At 52.5% G+C, this 17,729-nt stretch overlaps 1 protein-coding gene across 1 annotated transcript in view; it reads left to right on the forward strand.

Annotated features, from left to right (window-relative positions):
• MAMLD1 (mastermind like domain containing 1) overlaps positions 1-17,022 on the forward strand; it is a gene marked incomplete at its 5' end in the record, with an annotated part of 52,243 nt that extends 35,221 nt beyond the window's left edge. Inside the window, 3 exons of the mRNA XM_080795186.1 lie at positions 8,153-8,396; positions 14,351-14,435; positions 15,669-17,022. Of these exons, the coding sequence (XP_080651312.1) occupies positions 8,153-8,396; positions 14,351-14,391 (285 nt within the window). The 3' untranslated portion in view covers positions 14,392-14,435; positions 15,669-17,022. The remainder of the gene's footprint in view (positions 1-8,152; positions 8,397-14,350; positions 14,436-15,668) is intronic.
• Between the last annotated feature and the right edge of the window lie 707 nt (positions 17,023-17,729).

A 17,729-nucleotide genomic window follows, 5' to 3' on the forward strand; every position in this document is an offset into this window, starting at 1 on the left:
TAAAGCATATGATAGTAAGACCAATAGCCATGTACCCACCAACCAGGTTAAGAAATGGAACATTGAAAATATCTTAGTAGCCATCTGTGTATCCCTCCCACTCCCCAGAGATAACGACTCTCCTGACTTCCAAGAGCCAACCCTAGGAAGGCACCCTAGGCCTTTTGGTGAGCTTCCAGCTCTTCTTAGGTAGATCAGGCAGTCACCAATCTCTTTAGGTAGTTATTGTCTGCATAGATTTCCAGAGATGGCTCCTCCCATCTGTTTTGTATTGATCCTCACTAAGTTCAATTTTCCATGGGGACCTTGTCATTTTCCAGTCTCTTGATTACAAGAGTAATCTTTGGAGTAAACTTAGAAAGTGCAGGCAAGTATAGAGAAAACACAAACTCCATGGGATACTAAAATATATAAATATATGATATATAAAATAAGCCAGGAGTAAACATTGTTAACATGTTGTGATATAGCATTTCACTACTTTTTCGTTTTTAAAAAGATGTATTTCTCTATTTGAACGACAGAGCGCATGAGCAGGGGGAGGGCTGAAGGAGAGGGAGAGGGAGAATCTTAAGCAGGCTCCATGCCCAGCACAGAGCCCCAAGCGATCTCAGAACCATGAGATCATGACCTGAGCCAAAATCAAGAGTCAGATGCTTAACTGACTAAGGTCTCCAGGTGCCCCTCATTATGTATCCTATGCAGAACTATGTCTTTCACATTATTTCACCAGCTTTGTATATAGCTTTATGTTTTATTGTGAAAGATAGCGTAGACGCAGAAAAGTGCACAAGGTCTCTACGTCCAGTTGAAAGAAGTATAAAGTGAAACTCTGTGTCACCACCAATTAGGTTGAGAAATAGAATGTTGCCCCCCACAAGTCGACCCCCTTGTGCCTCTTGTGATCCCAGCCTCTCCACTCCATAAAGGCAACCACTCTCTTGATTCCAACATCATCATTCTCTTGCATTTCTTGATAGTTTCATCACTTATGAATGAAATCTTAAACAAGCAGTCACTTCATGTTGAAGAACTGAGCAGTGAGCAGAAGCTAATAGTGGTACTAGGGCTCTTTGCTGCTTATGCTTTAAGCTTGTGCTGAAGGCTTCCAGAAGGGAAGCTGAGTAGTCTTGGTCACTGTCTGCCCCCAGCTCCTCTTTTAGGGAAGTCGGTGGCTCAAGGCACAATGGGCTGGGGCATGTATAGGGCCCGCCACCATCGGGATGCCTGACAGAGTCATGGGCATGGTACTGGGCACCCAGAAGAGATATAGCTTTCAAGCTTGCCACAGCCTGCCTCCGGGTCCTCCAGCCTCCTGGCATAGGTCAACACAGAACACCTTTTTGGGGTGAAGTGGGTGTCCTCAGCTGATCCAGGGAGGAGGATCTAGAAAGCAGAGCAGGAATTCAGCAGCTACTCCCGGATGAGGAGAGGGGGAGGGGATCCAGGCTCTATCCCTTTGCGTTGACCCCCTGCAAGCACTTGATTTCCCTTCCAGGGACAACCTGGGGCTGAGCCCAGTGGAGATTTGGCTTCCTGGGGCTTCTCAGTTAACCTTCTTCAGTTAACCTTGTTTCTAGCTACTCTTTAACTTGGGAAACTGTGGTGCGGTTGTCTTCTCTCCTGTTCTCCTTCTCCTTATGAGATTGTGTCTTTAAAAACAAAACAAAACCCTTACCACATTTTTAGTGGGGCTCTGGGAGGGAGTGAAGTTGGATGCTTGCATTAAATTGGTTGTCTAAATCCGGAAGTCTCCAAAGGAAATCCTGCCGCTCCCTTCCTCAGTTGCCCGAATGGGATGGTTAGTTGGATGGTTCCTTTGGCACCCTGGGGCCTATCAGCGGTGCTCACTGGACCCAGAAGGGAGACCCTGGAGGGGAAAGAATGTGGGGACTCATAAGCATGAGGGTTAGGCTTTGGACATTGCCTTTTTAGTACTTGTAATTAAAAGCCTGGATTTGGGAGTAGGTCAGACCCAGGTTCGGCTTCCAGCTCTGCCCCTTACTTAACTGTGGACTTGGAGCAAGTTACTTCGTTTCTGTGAACCTTATTTTCCTCCCTATAAAATGAGGAATAGTAATGGTACCCATCTTTCAGGATTGTCTTGGGAATTCAAGGGGATTACATTTAATTCAGTGCCTGGCCCGTTGTACACGGTCAGCACACGGTAAGTGTTAACATCACATCATCCTGAGATCCTAGGAACCTTCCAGAATCTGTCGGAGCAACTTGTGCCACAGGCCTCTCCTGGCTGCTGAGGCTCTGGATTCCAGAAAGCCTTGATGCCCTACCCCTTTACCCAGCCCTTGAGGTTCTCCACAGCAATGCTCGTGACCTCACCTTGCTCCTGGGATGCTTCCCAGGGCCCACCTGCCCTGACCAAGCACAGTTTTCCTAGCTAATCACCCAGCTGCTCTGGCCACACTACAAAAGGGCCCCAGAGAAAATGGCCAGCCGAAATATCAACAGGGGACTGCAGACGTGCCCTGCTCCTGGCTCTATGGGAGACCCCGAGGAGCACGCCAGTCTCTAGCTTGTGTGGTTCGCAGGCCACCTGTCTCCTCATTGGGATTCATGCTGCATAAAATTTTTTCCTTCATTCCTTAATTGATGTATACATTATTGATATGCCTTTTTGTGCTCTCTCAGCAAAGTAGCAGTTTACCAGTTGAACTTAATCCTGTGATTAAATTCCAAGTCTGAGATCTTGATTTGACCAAGTGAATTTGATTTGGGACCCCATCAATTTTAGTCAGCCCCAGATATTTAAACTTTGAAAAATTCAAGTTAAATTCTATACATTTATAAAGGGAAAAAATCCAAAAAAGCTCAAACTCTTCCAGCTCTTGCATAGGGAATACTCTGCTCCAAGGACACTTGAACGAAATGCACATTTAAGGGAAAGCTCCACCCAGCGGGTGGGATTGGTGCTACCTTAGAGTTCATGGCAGAATCTCTTCGGTGAGCCTTAGTTCCCTCCCACCCCCGGTACCACATGGTCTTAACAGAAATACCCCAACTTCGAGTTCTCCTAATTTTAGGATACAGCTGTTGCAAGAAGGACACGTAGGTCACACCGTAGCCAACCCAGCAGCCATTCCACAGCTGTGGAAGCCTAGCGGCCTTCCAGAATCTTCTCCCTGCAGGTCTGCTTATCATAATGGCAATGGCTTCGGTTGGGCAATTTGATCATGCAAAACTCAGGGCATGGGCTTTGAAGTCAGACAATATCTGGGTTCCAGTCCAGACTCTGGCATTTCCTAATGAATGACCTCGGGCCATTGCTCAATACAAGGCAGAGGCAGTATTGGTAATGAAGACTACCAGGAGCTCATCTTCGGAGAGTGCATGTAAGAGGCACTTGTGAATTTGTGTTCACTCAAGTAATCTCCATAACCCCTACCACACTATGCATAATGTACAACTAGGACCTCTCTTTTACAGATGAGGAAGTTGAGGCACAGAGGAGTCAGTAACTTCCTCACAGTGACATAGCTAAGAAGCGGCAAGTCCGTGGTTCCAGCCCAGACCTTCTTTCTCCAGAGCCCCTATGCCAAAGAGCTGTGCTCTCCAGTACTTAGCCAGCAACCCCATGTGGTTATTTAAATCAGTTAAAATTAAATAAAATTAAGAATTCAAGTGCTCAGTTGCCACATGTGGCCAATGGCTATGATGCTGGACAGCCTAGGTATAGAGAGCATTCTTTTCTTTCAGGGAGGATGATTCAACATCATCTCAGAACATTCTGGTAGACAGTGCTACTTATAGAGCTTCCAGGATTTTACTCCTTCGAAAATCTGAGACTTGAGCTATATGGCTTTCTTGTATTATTATTAACAGACACATGGTTGTGATATATTGAAATCCCTTTTGCACTTGGCCAAGTAGGGAAATGCCAAGCAAAAAGCCTAACTCACATTATATTTTTCCTGTTTTCCCAATGCATTACTTCAAATTTACGAAGAGGTCTCCTGTCATTTCTGTTTGATGTGTAGGGACATTCACCAATTTGCCCAAAGAGCCAGCTTCTTCTACAGCTCTGCCTTGACCTCTTTGGGCTCTCTGTATAACATTCAGTACCCGTGTACCTTCATCTCACCTGTGACTAGAAGGACCGGAGCTGACTTCTGAAGGACTCTGGGCTCTAAGAGTCTCTGGCATATGTTCCTCATCTCCAGTTCCTTCTCTTGGGCTTTCTCTGCTCACCTCTGTTACACGGTTAGTAAAGGCCAGAGAAAAGAAAGGAAAGAGCTCAAGATTCCTTGCCTGAACTCCTGGATGATTCAGCCTAGAAATCTGCAAACTCCCAGAAGCCGGTGGAATTATCGGACACACCCCTAACTTTGTGAATACACATTTACCTCCTTCCAAGTCTCCATGGTGGAGAAGACTGGACTGATATCTGAATTAGTCAATAATTTATAGAGTTAGACAGCCATCCACTTCTTGCCAAGCAGCTGGATGTCTATGCGGGGTAGTCATGACCTTTGCTTCATGCCCCAGTGTAAAGGAAGGAGGACACCTTGGACTGCTCCTCTTCTGGTACAGAGAAGGAGCCTCTGGGCTTCCAAACTCAGGAGTTGCTTGGGTCTTAGCCACTCTGTAAATCAGATCCAGGTCTGTACCCCACCTCCTACCTCTGCTTCTTTGTTAGTTGATGTTATTTGTACAGTGTGGATATGATCCCACTCTGTTCTACCGATGGGTTTTATTAATGCAACAGTGTTGAAAGGGATGAATAGATGTGCTTAAATCAGGGGTGAGGCTCCATTTATCATTAACGTTCAGCTGGGATAGAGACCAGCATGGTCTCCACTAGATTGCCATCTCTCAAGTGCCCAGCGCATCACGCCAAGCTCCTAGAAGAGTAAGGTCAGTTGAATTTTCTGAGTGTCTCCTGAGTCCCTTGCCTGTGCCAGGCACTGGCTGGGCCCCAGAGGGATTGAGAGATGATGAACACCCGGCCCAGCATGGATGTTCTGTCAGCCACAGGTGTTCAGCCACGGGAGCTGGACAGAAGGAGAGGCAGAATTCCCAGGGTAGAGGGGCTGGATCTCAAAGGACATGCAGGAGTCCCAGAGTGAAAGCAGGGAGAAAGGGCATTCTAGGCTGGGCGAATCAAGGGGCACCAGCTCAGAGGGCTGAACGCGCATGGCAGCCTTTGATGGGCTGATGCAGGCATGACTGGCGGGCAGAGTACATGACAATATGGAACATGAAATTCCGCTCTTAGGGATGCTGAGAGGACGGGAGGCCAAGCTTATGGACAGCCCAAAGAGCAGAATTTAGCAGGATGTGCTTCTGTCCCTAGACAGCTGCAAGCCACTGGAGGATTTTTCAGGGGGGAGGGACCCAACCCCAGTCCAACAAGCTCTCTGGCAATCACGGAAAGTCCACGATCCAGGGAACTGAGTGGGTGTGAGTTCTCTGAAATTAGGTGCTACGAGTATCACACACTGTTCACCCCATGGTCTACTAATGCGAAATTGAGACTCGTGGAGAACCAGCCAGTCTAAGAGCTAGATCATGCCCACCAATATTATTAATTGACTTGCTTTTCTGAGATTTTCAGTGGTTCCAAAGAGATGGATTTACCTTACGTTTGGAAACCTCAAGGAGTTGAAATGTTCCTAGCAGCCTTTTTTTTTTTTTTTTGAAAGTTGAGCTTCACATTTATAGGGTGTGTGGTAAGCAGGGCTTTTTTCCCCCAAATTAAATAAAACAGAGAAGATGCATGAGCATCAGTTATAAAGCATCTAGTCAGTCAGAGTCAAGATTGAATCTCATCTATTTTATTTATTTCGCTTTCAACTGGGGATTGCATTGGTCCGCCAAGTGCTGCTCCCATTCTGCTCCCATATAATAGTGGGTCCAGGCCAACTCCTAGTCACTGCCCAGACAGTATTGCCCACAGAGCTGGGGTGTATTCCACCGCTGATAATATCCAAGTGCGGTCCGCAGGTTGTTCCGAGTGCTGAGCTACTGAGGCCCTGCAAACGTCTGTTAACACTGATGGGGGGTCCTGTTTCTTGACCCATCACTCATACCCTCCAACCCACGTGAAGCTATCAGGGATTCCCGAGCAAAAGCTTAGAGTGCTTCAGTTCCCACCAAATAAGCCCTATTCAACGCTTTGAGGCTGTGGCACCAGAGTGGGAGGGCAACCAGAACTCTAGTAATATTTGCATTTGGAGTTTGTAAAAACTCCGATGCGGCTATAAAGTAGCGTTTAAAATGATCAGGGAGGGGCAGTCTGGGTGGCTCAGTCAGTTAAGCAACTAACTTTGGCTCAGGTCGTGATCCTGGAGTCCTGGGGTCAGGTCCCACATCGGGCTGCCTGCTCAGCAGGGAGTTTGCGTCTCCCTCTGACCTCTCCCCTCTCATCCTCTCTCTCTCATTCTCTCTCTTTCTCAAATAAATAAATAAATAAATAAAATCTTTAAGACAATAAAATGATCAAGGAGATAGGTATGCGGGCAAAAAGAATTATCAATTGTAGAAAGTCCTGGATGGCTCTGCACAGTCCATACACACAGTCCGTATACTACGAGAATGGCGAGGAAATTTTCTTTCCCAAGTGCGCTGAGTTGACTTATGAGAACATTTTGTGTTGTTTTTTGGTTTCGTATCTGTCTGGGGGACTCTCCGAAACTCTCCAGTGGTCAGATTTTCTTCCCAATCCCCTCTTTAAGTATTTATAATTTATTCTTAAGAATTTGGAACCCCCTCGCCACACTTTGCCTGAACTTTTCTAAATGGTGTGTTTTGATAGTTTCTACATTTCAAAACTCGTTTTGCAACGTGGTAAGCTAAAGACTGATATCACACGCACACACACACGTGGTGGCAAACCACCTGTGGGCTTGGGAACCACGCAAACCTGAATTTGCATCCTGCTCTGCTACCAACGAGCTGTGTGACCTTGGGCAACTTAGTTAACCTCTCTGGGCCTCAGTGTCTTCATCTATAAAATACAGACAATAACAGGTCCTGCCTCATAGATGCTTAAAGGACTGAGTGAGACCAAATGTCGAAAGCACTTGGGTCAGTGCCTGGTGCCGAGCAAATGCTTGATAAATTCAGTGGCAGCGAAATTTTATTGTTACTTCGAACGGTACATCCATTGCAAGGATGTTCATCCATTGATGTGTTCATCCATTGCAAGGACTTGTGCGCGGCAAGTGCTTAGTAAGTGCTTAGTAAGTGTTTATTACAATGAATTAAATTGCTTCCAGCCATTTAACTTGGTTTGGGGGATAAAGATTTCCCTTTCTCCCGTGATGCTGGGAGATGCGAGTGAGGGCTCGCAGCCCAGGTGGGCCAGCATGAGAGGAAGGAGGCAGTATCTTGTAGAAGGGAGAGCCCATGGAGGCAGGCCTCCCTCTGGTCCTTGAAATTTTCTCTGATACAGTTTTCAAGTGCAAGGTTTTTAAATTGCCTTTGGCTGAAAGAATTGGGTCATGGGTTCCATTCTGGCAAAATCTCTGTCATCTAGAACACGATGGCAAGGAAGGGTCCCACACACACCCAAGTCCCAAAGCCTTGGGGCCCTGGTAAGGTGAAGTGCAGGGAGGGCTACAAGTTCAGGACTCAGCTGTGGTGGGATTTACACTTGACTGTTTGGTTTTGCACTCACCATTTGGTTTTGCAGATTCCCCAGCATTTCTACACACACAAACCTGCAAACCAGTTTAGAACTGTGTGCTCTGTTGGGGGGCGGGAGTGGGTAAGGGGGTGGGAGGGATCGGGATTGGTCAAGGTCATTGCCGATGAACCAACCATCTTTCCAACAAAACAATGACTGATCAAGGCAGAGGATCCCTAACTGAGATCCATGGGTGGGCAGTAAGTGTCCAGAAAACCCCTGAAATTATCCGTAAAATGTTTGTGGGCCGGGAGTGGGGAAACACCACTGGGAGTGCTTTTTCTGTGGAGAGAGACCATAGCCTTTAAGGGATTCTCAAAGGAGTTTGTGACCCAAGGCAATTAAGACTGCAAAGCTGTTTGGTTTTGTTGCCCCAGACCAGTTGGTGTGTGTAACCACAGCCCCCGAGAAACGACCCGGCTAGGCAGGCAGTCATGGCAGTGACAAGATCAGTCAGAAGCATTTTGTGGCCAAGCAGCTGATGGATTGTTCAATCGGTTGTTGTAGACTCATGTAGACAAAGCCTGCAAGCTTGGGGAAGCCAGGCACCCCCAGGTCAGCCTCGGGCGACAGCCCCCATCCTGCCAGGCCCTGGGGAGTGAGTCCTTCCTGCCCAGCAGCTCCTTTGCTCATGAGCTGGCCCAAGTCACCTCCTCGTACAGCACCTCAGAGGCAGCGCCCTGGGGCGGCTGGGATCCGAAGTCCTGGAGGCAGGTGCCTGCTCCACTACTGCCTAGCTGCGACACTGTAGGTAAGTCACTTCCCCTGAGCCTCGCTTTCTCATCTGTCAACCAGGGCACCGTCCCCTGCTCAGCCTGTCCGCCTGCCTCACAGTGTTGTTGGGAGGAACACAGGAGGTGACAGCCCGTAAAGCTCTGTACACCTAGGAGGGATCTCTAGTGCTTTCTCTACTGTGCCCCGGCCAGTCTTTGGCAAAGAGACCACCCAAGCCAGCAGAGTTCTCCAGGCCCCTGAGCCTCACCTGCAGGGAAATGACTGGGGGTTGCCCCGGGTGCAATTGCCCCTCCCTGCGGTAAGCCTTCCAGGACCCTGGGTCGTTCCCTGCCTGTCTGTCCCTGCGGCCAGACTGTGAGCCCGAAGGGGGACAGGGGCTGGGCTCCTGGAGGTCCCCCATCCATCCGGTGCCTGCCTGCTCTGTGCCCAGTGGGTGTTCGGGGACTGTCTCTCCCGCCAGCTCCACTGTGGACTCTGCACCCCCAAGGTGTTCTCTGACCCCACCCAAGCCTCGTGTGCCCTAGAAGTGGGAAGCCAGATCACCCGACTAGAGGACTGGCAGCCGGAGGAGAGCAGGCAGCAGGAAGCCAGGCCGAGCTTGTCCACGATGGCTGTGAGTTTGGATCAGCCCCTGGAGTCTAGAAGGAACGGCTTGACTTGCCTTGAAGAGTCACGTTAGTGGTCACGGGGGCGAGATGGGGGATGCCAGCCAGAGTGGGCCTTGGCAGAGAGTATCACGTGAACTGTGGCGTTGTTGTTCTGGGGCGTAAAATATCAGTGTGCACAGGCCGCCTGCCCTGTCTGCAGAAAAAAGCTGGCGACGTGAGCACGTGCTAAGTGATAGTGATCAGAAGACGGTCATCAGGCTGAAAGCGCCTCCGGGCTTCTGGCCTTTAATGGAAATTCTGCTCGGGTGCGTAGGGCCTTGTTCTCCTTAGGCCCTTTTCTGTGTGCTCTCCGAGTCACCGGGCACCTCAGCTGTTCGAGGTCCAGCCGGAGCCGGAGAAATCACAGCTCGCAGTGCAGCCCAAAACTGCCCAGGAATCAGAATCAGCAAACCTGCTCTTCCCTGCCTTTCCCTCTCCTCACGAGGCCAGCGTCACGGACCGGGATCCCAGCTAGCTTGCCTCAAACTCCTTATTGTGTCTCTTGCCAAGGCCCTGCCTTCGGCCCAGCAGCGGAGAAGGGCCCGGCAGATGCTTGGCCAGCCAGGCTTTCCTCAGAAGCTTTGGAAGCCGGGCGCTCCTAGGGGGCTTCAAGGGACGGGGTGACTTTGCCAGCTCAGCCCGGGACTCAGGAAGGCCAGGCTCAGTGTGAGACGGAGGACGCGGGCCCCACAGGGGAAGAAGAAAGGCAAGCGGCAAAGACATTTGTTTCCGCTGCCCTGGGATCCTTCCCAGCATTTAGACCAAGCCCTTCCGGGACCAGGCAGCCCTGAACCGCCCGAGACAGGGGAGGAATCAGAATAGAGGTCACGCAGTCGGAGATCAAGCAGAAAGACGGAAACTGGAGAGTGAAACAGCTGACCTACAGCTCTCCGCTCTTTGCTGCTGATGGCATTGACTTTGTGAAGCCCCTAGAGACAGCCTCAGACTGGTCCAGATCCAAGGGCAGCAGCCTCTGCACAGGGGAGGCTCCAGGGCCCCTATGCCAGAGTCCTGGAGGGGCCCAGAGGGACCCCTGCAGAACACCCTCAGGGTTTTGGCCGTGCCCACCCGCTCTCGATCCCTTCACTCTATCATTGGTTTCTTTAGAAAATGTGTCACCGTCTGCAGGGATCTTCTTCGATTAAGTTACTCGTATCTTGTCAGCTTCCCCCTCCCTTAAAAGCTCCGGAAGAATGAGAAGCCCAGCGCTATCCCACAAGAGCTGTGTGTCCACTGATTGACGGAGGGACTTCTGGCCGCTAAGTAAACCCCATCCTCCCATCTGCTATGGGACCACCTCCAGGGCCACTGAGGCCCGCGTCTCGCTGGGGGCACTCTGGGCCCGGAAGGACATTGAGCAGAGGCAAAGCAAGAGGGCCAGATCTTGGCCTCAGCTGTCAACAGAGAGAAGTGGCTTGATGGCACGGTCTTCAGTCCCATCATTCTGGAGAAAGTCATGGGCGTTGAGAGTCAGGAGGGCCCCGGAAACAAGGAACCTCAGCAGTCATTCACTGTAGGAAACCCCTATGGTTTCCCAAGGACACTTGGCGGAGCCCAAGAGCGTCAGCACCCCTCCCACAGGGCTCCTGACGGAAGTGTCTGCATTCCCTGCACCCACGGGCTGCCAGGGAGCCAGGGCCCATGGGTCTCAGGTGTCCCCATCCTTCTGGGTGTGAGAGCCCCAAGAATTCCGATATTGGCTTCATGCTCTCCAGAGAGAATGCTGTCTTCCCTACCATTTCAAAGGATAAGGCAGAAAGGTGGGTGAGTTGTTTCTAAACCAGGCTTCCAGAAACTACAAAAGAGGGTGCTTTTCCTAGTGGAGTAATACACGAATCAACACGCACAGGAGAGCTCATTAATCTTCGAACTTGAAGGTAGCTGAGTGCCTTCTGCTGTGTGGCAGGCTGGCTCCCTGTGGGGGCTCTCAGGGGGCAGGTGTACCTGGAAAGGAGGCCCAGTTACCTAAAGGTAGAAAAAGATCCCGCCTCTCCCTCCCCTCCCTTCCCACTCTCCGTCTTCCTCCCCCCAACCCCACGCCTTCCCACCTCAAGATGTGCACAAAACAAGGCACAAAACAAGGCTTCGGACCCATCCCTGCCATCCCCCAGGAGCTACTCCTCCGGAATCCCCTTCTGAGTCAGAATGCTCTCCTGGAGGTTGGGGGTAAAACTTCAGTCTGAATCTGGCCGACATCCAGGAACCCTTCGCAGGCCCCTGTGTGTGAGTGCCGCTGGGCATCTGTCCTTCTGCCTCTCCCCCACCTCCTCCGCCTGATTAGGTGCTGGGCTTACAGGAGACATTCACCTGCGGCGGCCCCCGGCCGGGCCTGCTCATGGGGGCTGCTGTGTGAGGCTCAGCTGAGTCGGGCGGTGGTGGGGTTCAGGCCAGCCTTCTGCCTCTCTCTCCGGCCTAGCATGCACAGATGAGGCACTTGCCTCTCCGTGAGCCCCCAGAGTTGGGTGAGGGCTCTGCAGCTTCCTGGGCATCAGCATGAAGCTTCTAGAAAGGCGGCCACAGATCTTCCAGGGTGGCCGTCCTGCCTGAGACCTCTCTGTGAATGTGGCACCTCAGCCAAGCAGGACTGGGAGGAAGGGTGACAGAAGCGAACTGGGGCCCTAGTTCTCTGGGAGACTTCCGGACGGCCCCAGGCCAGCGCCCCCGGGCTCACACAGCACTCACCTGACCCTGCTCTTTGGTGTCACCCGGCACAACAGCACCGAGCGCCGTGGCAACTGCCGCCCTAGAAAAAGGAGTCCCTTGATAATCTGCTCCGTCACCGGGCTTAGGAAAAGCACAGGTTGCCTGAGCCATCCTTCCCAAGTGTCGGTCACTAAGCAGCAACTTTCGGCCATCACTTCCTCCCGGTCACTGAAAACATTTGTCATTTCCTGTTTTCTCCATTTCCCAGCGATTCTAATTGTCAGTGTCCAAAGGCAACAACTGTTTTCTCGGGGCTTATCTTTGGAGCACATTGATTCAGAACAAAGGATGGGGGCCTCCGTTTGCCAAACAAAGGAAGCAGCCTCCCGGGGAGGCCCCTCCGCCGGGCCGACGGCACCAGGCCCAGAGCGGCGGGGCTGCGGGGCCTGCGGACGCCCAGCCCAGCGAAGAGACTCCTGCTCGAGGGTGGCGTCCCAGCGTCCCAGGATGCCGGAGGCCCAGCCACGCAGGCCGAGTGTCAGCGTGTTGTTTAAACCTGGGAGTTTCCGTAGCCGTCCCGCTGACCAGGGTCCCCCTTAAACTCGGGAACCTCCGGATCCCGTGCTTCCCTGGATGAACACTGGACTTTCATCTGGCCAACACCACCCAGTCCCTCCACCCTTGACCCCAGCCCCAGCCCAGCCTTCTCTTTTCTTTCCTGTGCCCTTGGAGTGTCTTTCCTCTACCACCTTCCCTTCGGACTCTTCTGCCTTTCCTCTGCTTTTTCCTTGGCTGTGCTCGGTAGCCTCTACCTGTCCCCCCACCGCCCCCGACCCTCACTCTTATACAACTGCGTTGTTTGAGGAAACCGATGGGGCGGGCGGTGCAGACGGATTTAGGGTTGATGTTGACCCAGCCAGCCACGGGAGCCGCTCCCCACAAGCAGCTGGTCCCCACAAGCAGTGGGATGAAGAGGCTAGAGAGGCCAGAGCGCTGGGTCTGCATTGAGGAGGCATTGCCCTGCCTAGATGTGTCACTTTGGGCTGTCATTTAAACTCTCAGGGCCTCACGCGTCACATCGGTAAGCTGGGGCCGTGGATCTTCTGCCCAGATCTCTGAAGGCTGGCATAGGGCCCAGGGGAAAAACGGAAGGGCAAGGGCTGCCCCCAGAGGGGCAGAGCCGAGCTCCCATGCCCCACTTCCTGCCTTGGGCCATCATGTGATGCCCGCGCTCCTCAGTGGCCAGATCCCTACCCAGAATGACATAGCAGGGCCGACCTCAAGAAGGACGTGAAAGAACGGGTGCAGGCGGCTCAGTACAGTGAGCACGTGTGGGCTCCCCCCCCCCCGGGCTCTAGCAGGAAGAGGACAGTTCCATGGGCCGCCCGAGGCGTGGCCCCAGCGGAGGGGAGCAAGGGCCCAGACAGGAAGCAGGCTAAGGAAGGGACAGTGAAATGGCTTCTGTTGTTGTCTGCCTGTCCCGTGAGGGCAGAAAAGCAGGTCCTGCCGGGCAGCCTGTGTTCTAGGTCAAGTCCTCTGGCATCGGGGGGTGGGGGTGGGGTGCAGCTCCACAAGTGGACTAAGGTGGGAGAGGCTCCTTCCTGACCCAGCTGCCTTGGTTGTCAGCACCCTATCAAGCAGGCTTCCCGAGAAGGGGAGAGAGATGGCAGTGGGTGAGCACTGCACTGGGACTCAGACCTGGGTCCCATTCACAACCTGACACCAAAGGGCTGAGGGTCTCAGGACAAGCCGCGCTGCGGGCTCTTTGTCTGTCTGTCCGCTGGATACCTCCTTGAGCCACTCCCAGACCCAGTGCTGGGGCTGCAGCCCTGCAGCTTGGCTCCTCCCCCGGCCCACCAGCTGCCCCTGCGATGGAGACAGGAAGCTTGTCCCAGTTGCCCATGCTCCAGCCAGGCGGGAGAATGAAGGGAAGTTGGCAGTGAGTGGCGACGCTGGGTGGCAGACAATGCATTTATCTGACCGTGTGATCATCCTGCCGTTCATGCCAGGACCGCCCAGAACGAGCCTGGGCCCTGTCCCCGTGACAGCCCGGCAGAGGCTGGGTACCCACAGCCACATAGCCCAGTGTTAGCTCTGCCCCATCCACAGCATCCCTGGTTTGCTCTGCCATCCGTGGTCCTCACAGTTCCGGGTCCGAGCCCTACCCCATCACTAGTGTCCTCGCAGTACAGCCGGTCCATCTGGGTCTCCCTGAGACTGGCACGCCCGGACTCTTGTCCGCACTGTAGACATGGTCTGGCCAAGGCAGAGGAGTGCAGGACTGTCACCTCCCTCCTTCTACATACTCTGCTTCTATTAATACAGCCTAATGTTACATTTGCTCTTTTGGTGACCACATCTCACTGCTGACCCATCCTGAGCAGAAGGACATCCAAAATGCCTGAACGTTTTCTCTGTGTGCTCTTGCTGTTAAGCTCTGTGTTTCCTGCCCATCCTATGCTGTCGCAGTTGATTTTTTAACCCAGGTGCAGAATCCTACTTTTGTTTATACCTGTGGAATTTTGCTCGGGAGGGCGGGGCATGCATGCAAGTGTGTGTTGATGTGTTCACTCATGCTTTCTGCTACACCAAAGCCAAGTCCTGGGCCCCCATGCAGCAATCCCAAAGCCAATTTTCTTGGTAGACACTATCTAACACGTCTTTCTCATCTTCTGTTTAGTGAGAGAAGCAGAGATCAGGTCTTATGGCAATGACTCCTGAACAGCGGAGTGCATATATTGCCCAACAAATGAGTGAATTTCAAGGTAAGCAGTTAAGGTCATTGTTCCCAAAGGGCAGGCCTGGGAGTGTGTGTGGAGGGAGGGGCGGCGTGGTGAGAATTCACTCCAGCGTAAGCAGTCACTGTCAGTGTTTCTGAAAGTTCTGAGGGAGAGAAGGGAGGTCTGCAGCTCAGTTCAACAGCACGCAGGATGGGATCGATCCCACATTGAAAGCTTCAGTAGAATCTCAATTGAAAGCCAGGTTTTAATGACTCTAATATCAGTGCTTAATTCAAGAGATTAATTAGACTAAATCAGGCCCCTTAAAGCATTTATTCTCAAAAGGAGAAAGGCACACCTTCAGGTTTCTGATCTGTCCTCCCCACACCCACAGCTGCTGCTGGAGTGACCTCCCATTCTAAATATTCCTGAGCCATCTCTGAAGTGTGGGAAGTGGAGCCGGGGTTGGGGATGCTCTTCCTCAAAGGGCCTGTGGCAGGGGCTGCCAGAGCCTTCACGGATAGCAGGGGTCCCCACCCTCTACCATGGCCGCTACGAATGTAATCCACATTTATGGGCCGGGGATACAGAAATTAACAAAAGATGTCAGCGTGGTCCCCACTTCGTGGAACTTCCAGACTAGCTGGGGACATGAGTGTTAAACAATCCCTACGAGCCAGTGGAGTGACCTTGGTCCAGGACAAGAGGACTCTAACCTGGGGCGAGGGGTGGCTGCTTGCCCTCCGGCAGGTGGTCGACATTTTCATTTTAGCCCAGTACCACCTGCGTTCTCCTGCAAGAAGTCCTATTCCTTGGGGCCTGACGCCAGCTGAATGTCCCAGCTGCCCAGGCTGGAGGGACATGTCAGGCATGCTTCAGTAGCAGTCACGGGACAGACAAGTTCCAGGAAGGCCAGCAACAAGGGGTGGATATCCGTCAAGACGTGCCCGGTGCCAGGCCTGCGTACAGAGTGCTGAACATAAAAGCAAACCCAGACCCTGGCCTTGTGAAGCTTATAATCTACCTGAAAAAGTAGACCCTATAAGCTGGCATTTTCATACGATGTGTTCATCTCTTGGTGCATGTGTTCGGGTTAGCTGGGGGCACAGACCCGGAGATTCGGAGAGGGCTTCACAAAAGAACCGCAGTCGGCTGAGGGTAGAGGAAGAAGGGGAGTTGAGAGGAGTTGGGGAGCCAAGGGCGGAAGGCAAGAGATTGGTGCTGTAGCCCAGGTCACGGATGACTCTGGCACTGACCCCCACTTCTCTCTTTCGGTAGCCGTCCAAGAACAAGTCACCTCCAAGTGTAGCCAGACCAAGGCAAGATCCGCATCCAGTCAGTCCATGATGCCACCCATAGCGGGGCTCCTTCAGAACAATCCGCATCCAGCAATGATCCCACCCACCAGGCACCAGAGCTGCAAGGGCGTGGACATGGCTTCACTGACTCCGACTCCGGGCAATCAACAAGGAATTTTCGACCCTAACCCTCCATTTCCCATACCCTTGCGCTTGGGCCAGAACCCCCCAGGCGGTGCCCGTCTGCAGATTGCCAAGGCCATCCCCTCAGGAGTGCCCCTGCCTGGGCTCTGTCCCAGACCCCTAGGCAGCCAGCTCCCAAGTTCCCACCAGCTCAGACAGCTCTGTGTGCCAAGAAATCCTACAGAGTTGAAAGATGCTGCATGGGCAGCAGCGGCAGCAGCTGAGATCACAGCGGTCTCCAGGGAGCCCCCCCTTAGCCACATAGACCTTAGCATCTGGCCGCACTTGGAGAGCAACTCGATCTTCACCAAGGCGCCCACCAGAGCTCTGGTGGGATCCCCGACATTTCCATCGCAGCAAGCAGTTGCGCCCCCCCCCCCATCAAGTGGCCCCAGGAGGCAGGCCTGGCCAGAAGGTAAGCTTTGGCCTTCTGGGCAACCAGAGTCTCTGGCAGAGCCCGGTGCAGGGTCCCGTGCTGGTGTCCAGTGCCACCAAGTCCCTCCAGCGGGGCATGGCTGGCTTTGGTCCTGTGAGTCCCATAGAGGGCATCGAGCCGCCAAGCTATGTGACTGCCGCCATCGCCACCAGCCAGTCCCTGGGTCCATTCAGCAGAATGGGCTCCCCCCTGAGCTGCCAACTTACGACTTTCCGCCCCCGCCCCAGCCCCCACTCAACCGTGTGTTCTCAGCCCCTGACTGTAGTGAGGTGGATTTCATTGATGCTCTCCTGAAAGGCCCCAGAGGGAGCCCCGAGGAGGGCTGGGTGTGCAACCTGAGGCTCATCGATGACATTGTGGAAGAGCACGCTGCCGCTGCTGCCGCCGTGACCGCTGCTGTCCCTCAGAGCGCAGCGGGGGCTTTAAGTGCCCATAGAAACACCCACACCCACACCACTTTAGGCAGTGGCGTGCAGCGCCATAGCAAATTCACCACCCGCCCCCCAGCCACACAGTTGTTTCCTCCCCGTGATCTGAGTGGCACCCTCCTGTGTTCATCCCTCTCTCTACCTGTGACAAAGCGGAAAGCTAGTGATTTTTCAAGCTACCTGTACATATTTGAAAATTTTGTAAATGGTTTTCCTAAACGTTAATGACAGAAGTATTTATACTTCACTTTGTGACTTTGTAAATAAAGCGACGGCTTTTGTTTCGGTAGAGTTGTGTTTATTATGCATTGTTTGTGTTTATTACACACTGTTGCAAATACGCAGGCTGTGTCCGGAGCTCCAGCGCTCCCTTGTGAAGCCCCAGTGAAGCTTCCCTTAGAAGCCACGGGGTTTAGTCGCTTATGGTTTTGATGCAATGAGATATGTGGATGTGACCAAGAGGCATTGTACCAATTGACAAAGGCCAAATAGAAACCCGTTGGCCATTTATTGCAATTTTCAGTAAAAATGCTATCGTCTTGTGTGATTCTTAAAATCTATTGCAAACCTGTTAGTTTCCGCCTGGTGCGCATATTACAGGTGGCCTGCAGGGGAACTTTTCCAGGAGGCTTAGAGTTCTTCGGATTTGGGAGGGGTGTAGAGAGGGCCTGTGAGCCGAACACTGGCCATGCTGTCCATGCTGAGGATCCAGGGTGCCCTCCCTGTATCATTCAGAGAAACCCTCAGGCTCCCACGTCCCCAGTAGCACCTTGCAGGGCGGAGGTGAGATGTTCGTGGTTTAAAGCCTTTCAGTGTTTGTTTTCATGTAAGGTCTGTGGTTGGGGGTGGGGTGGGGGCGGGAGTCTGTAAACATTAATAGTTGACTTGGGGTTTGTGTTTGATGGTTTTTATCTGCAATTATTGTTATGTATATTTAAGTGTCTGTTATAGAAAACCCACACCCACTGTCCTGTAAACTTTTCCTCAGTGCCCA

Source organism: Martes martes (assembly GCF_963455335.1).
Source record: "Martes martes genome assembly, chromosome: X".
In the NCBI taxonomy this organism is placed as follows: Eukaryota; Metazoa; Chordata; class Mammalia; order Carnivora; family Mustelidae; genus Martes; species Martes martes.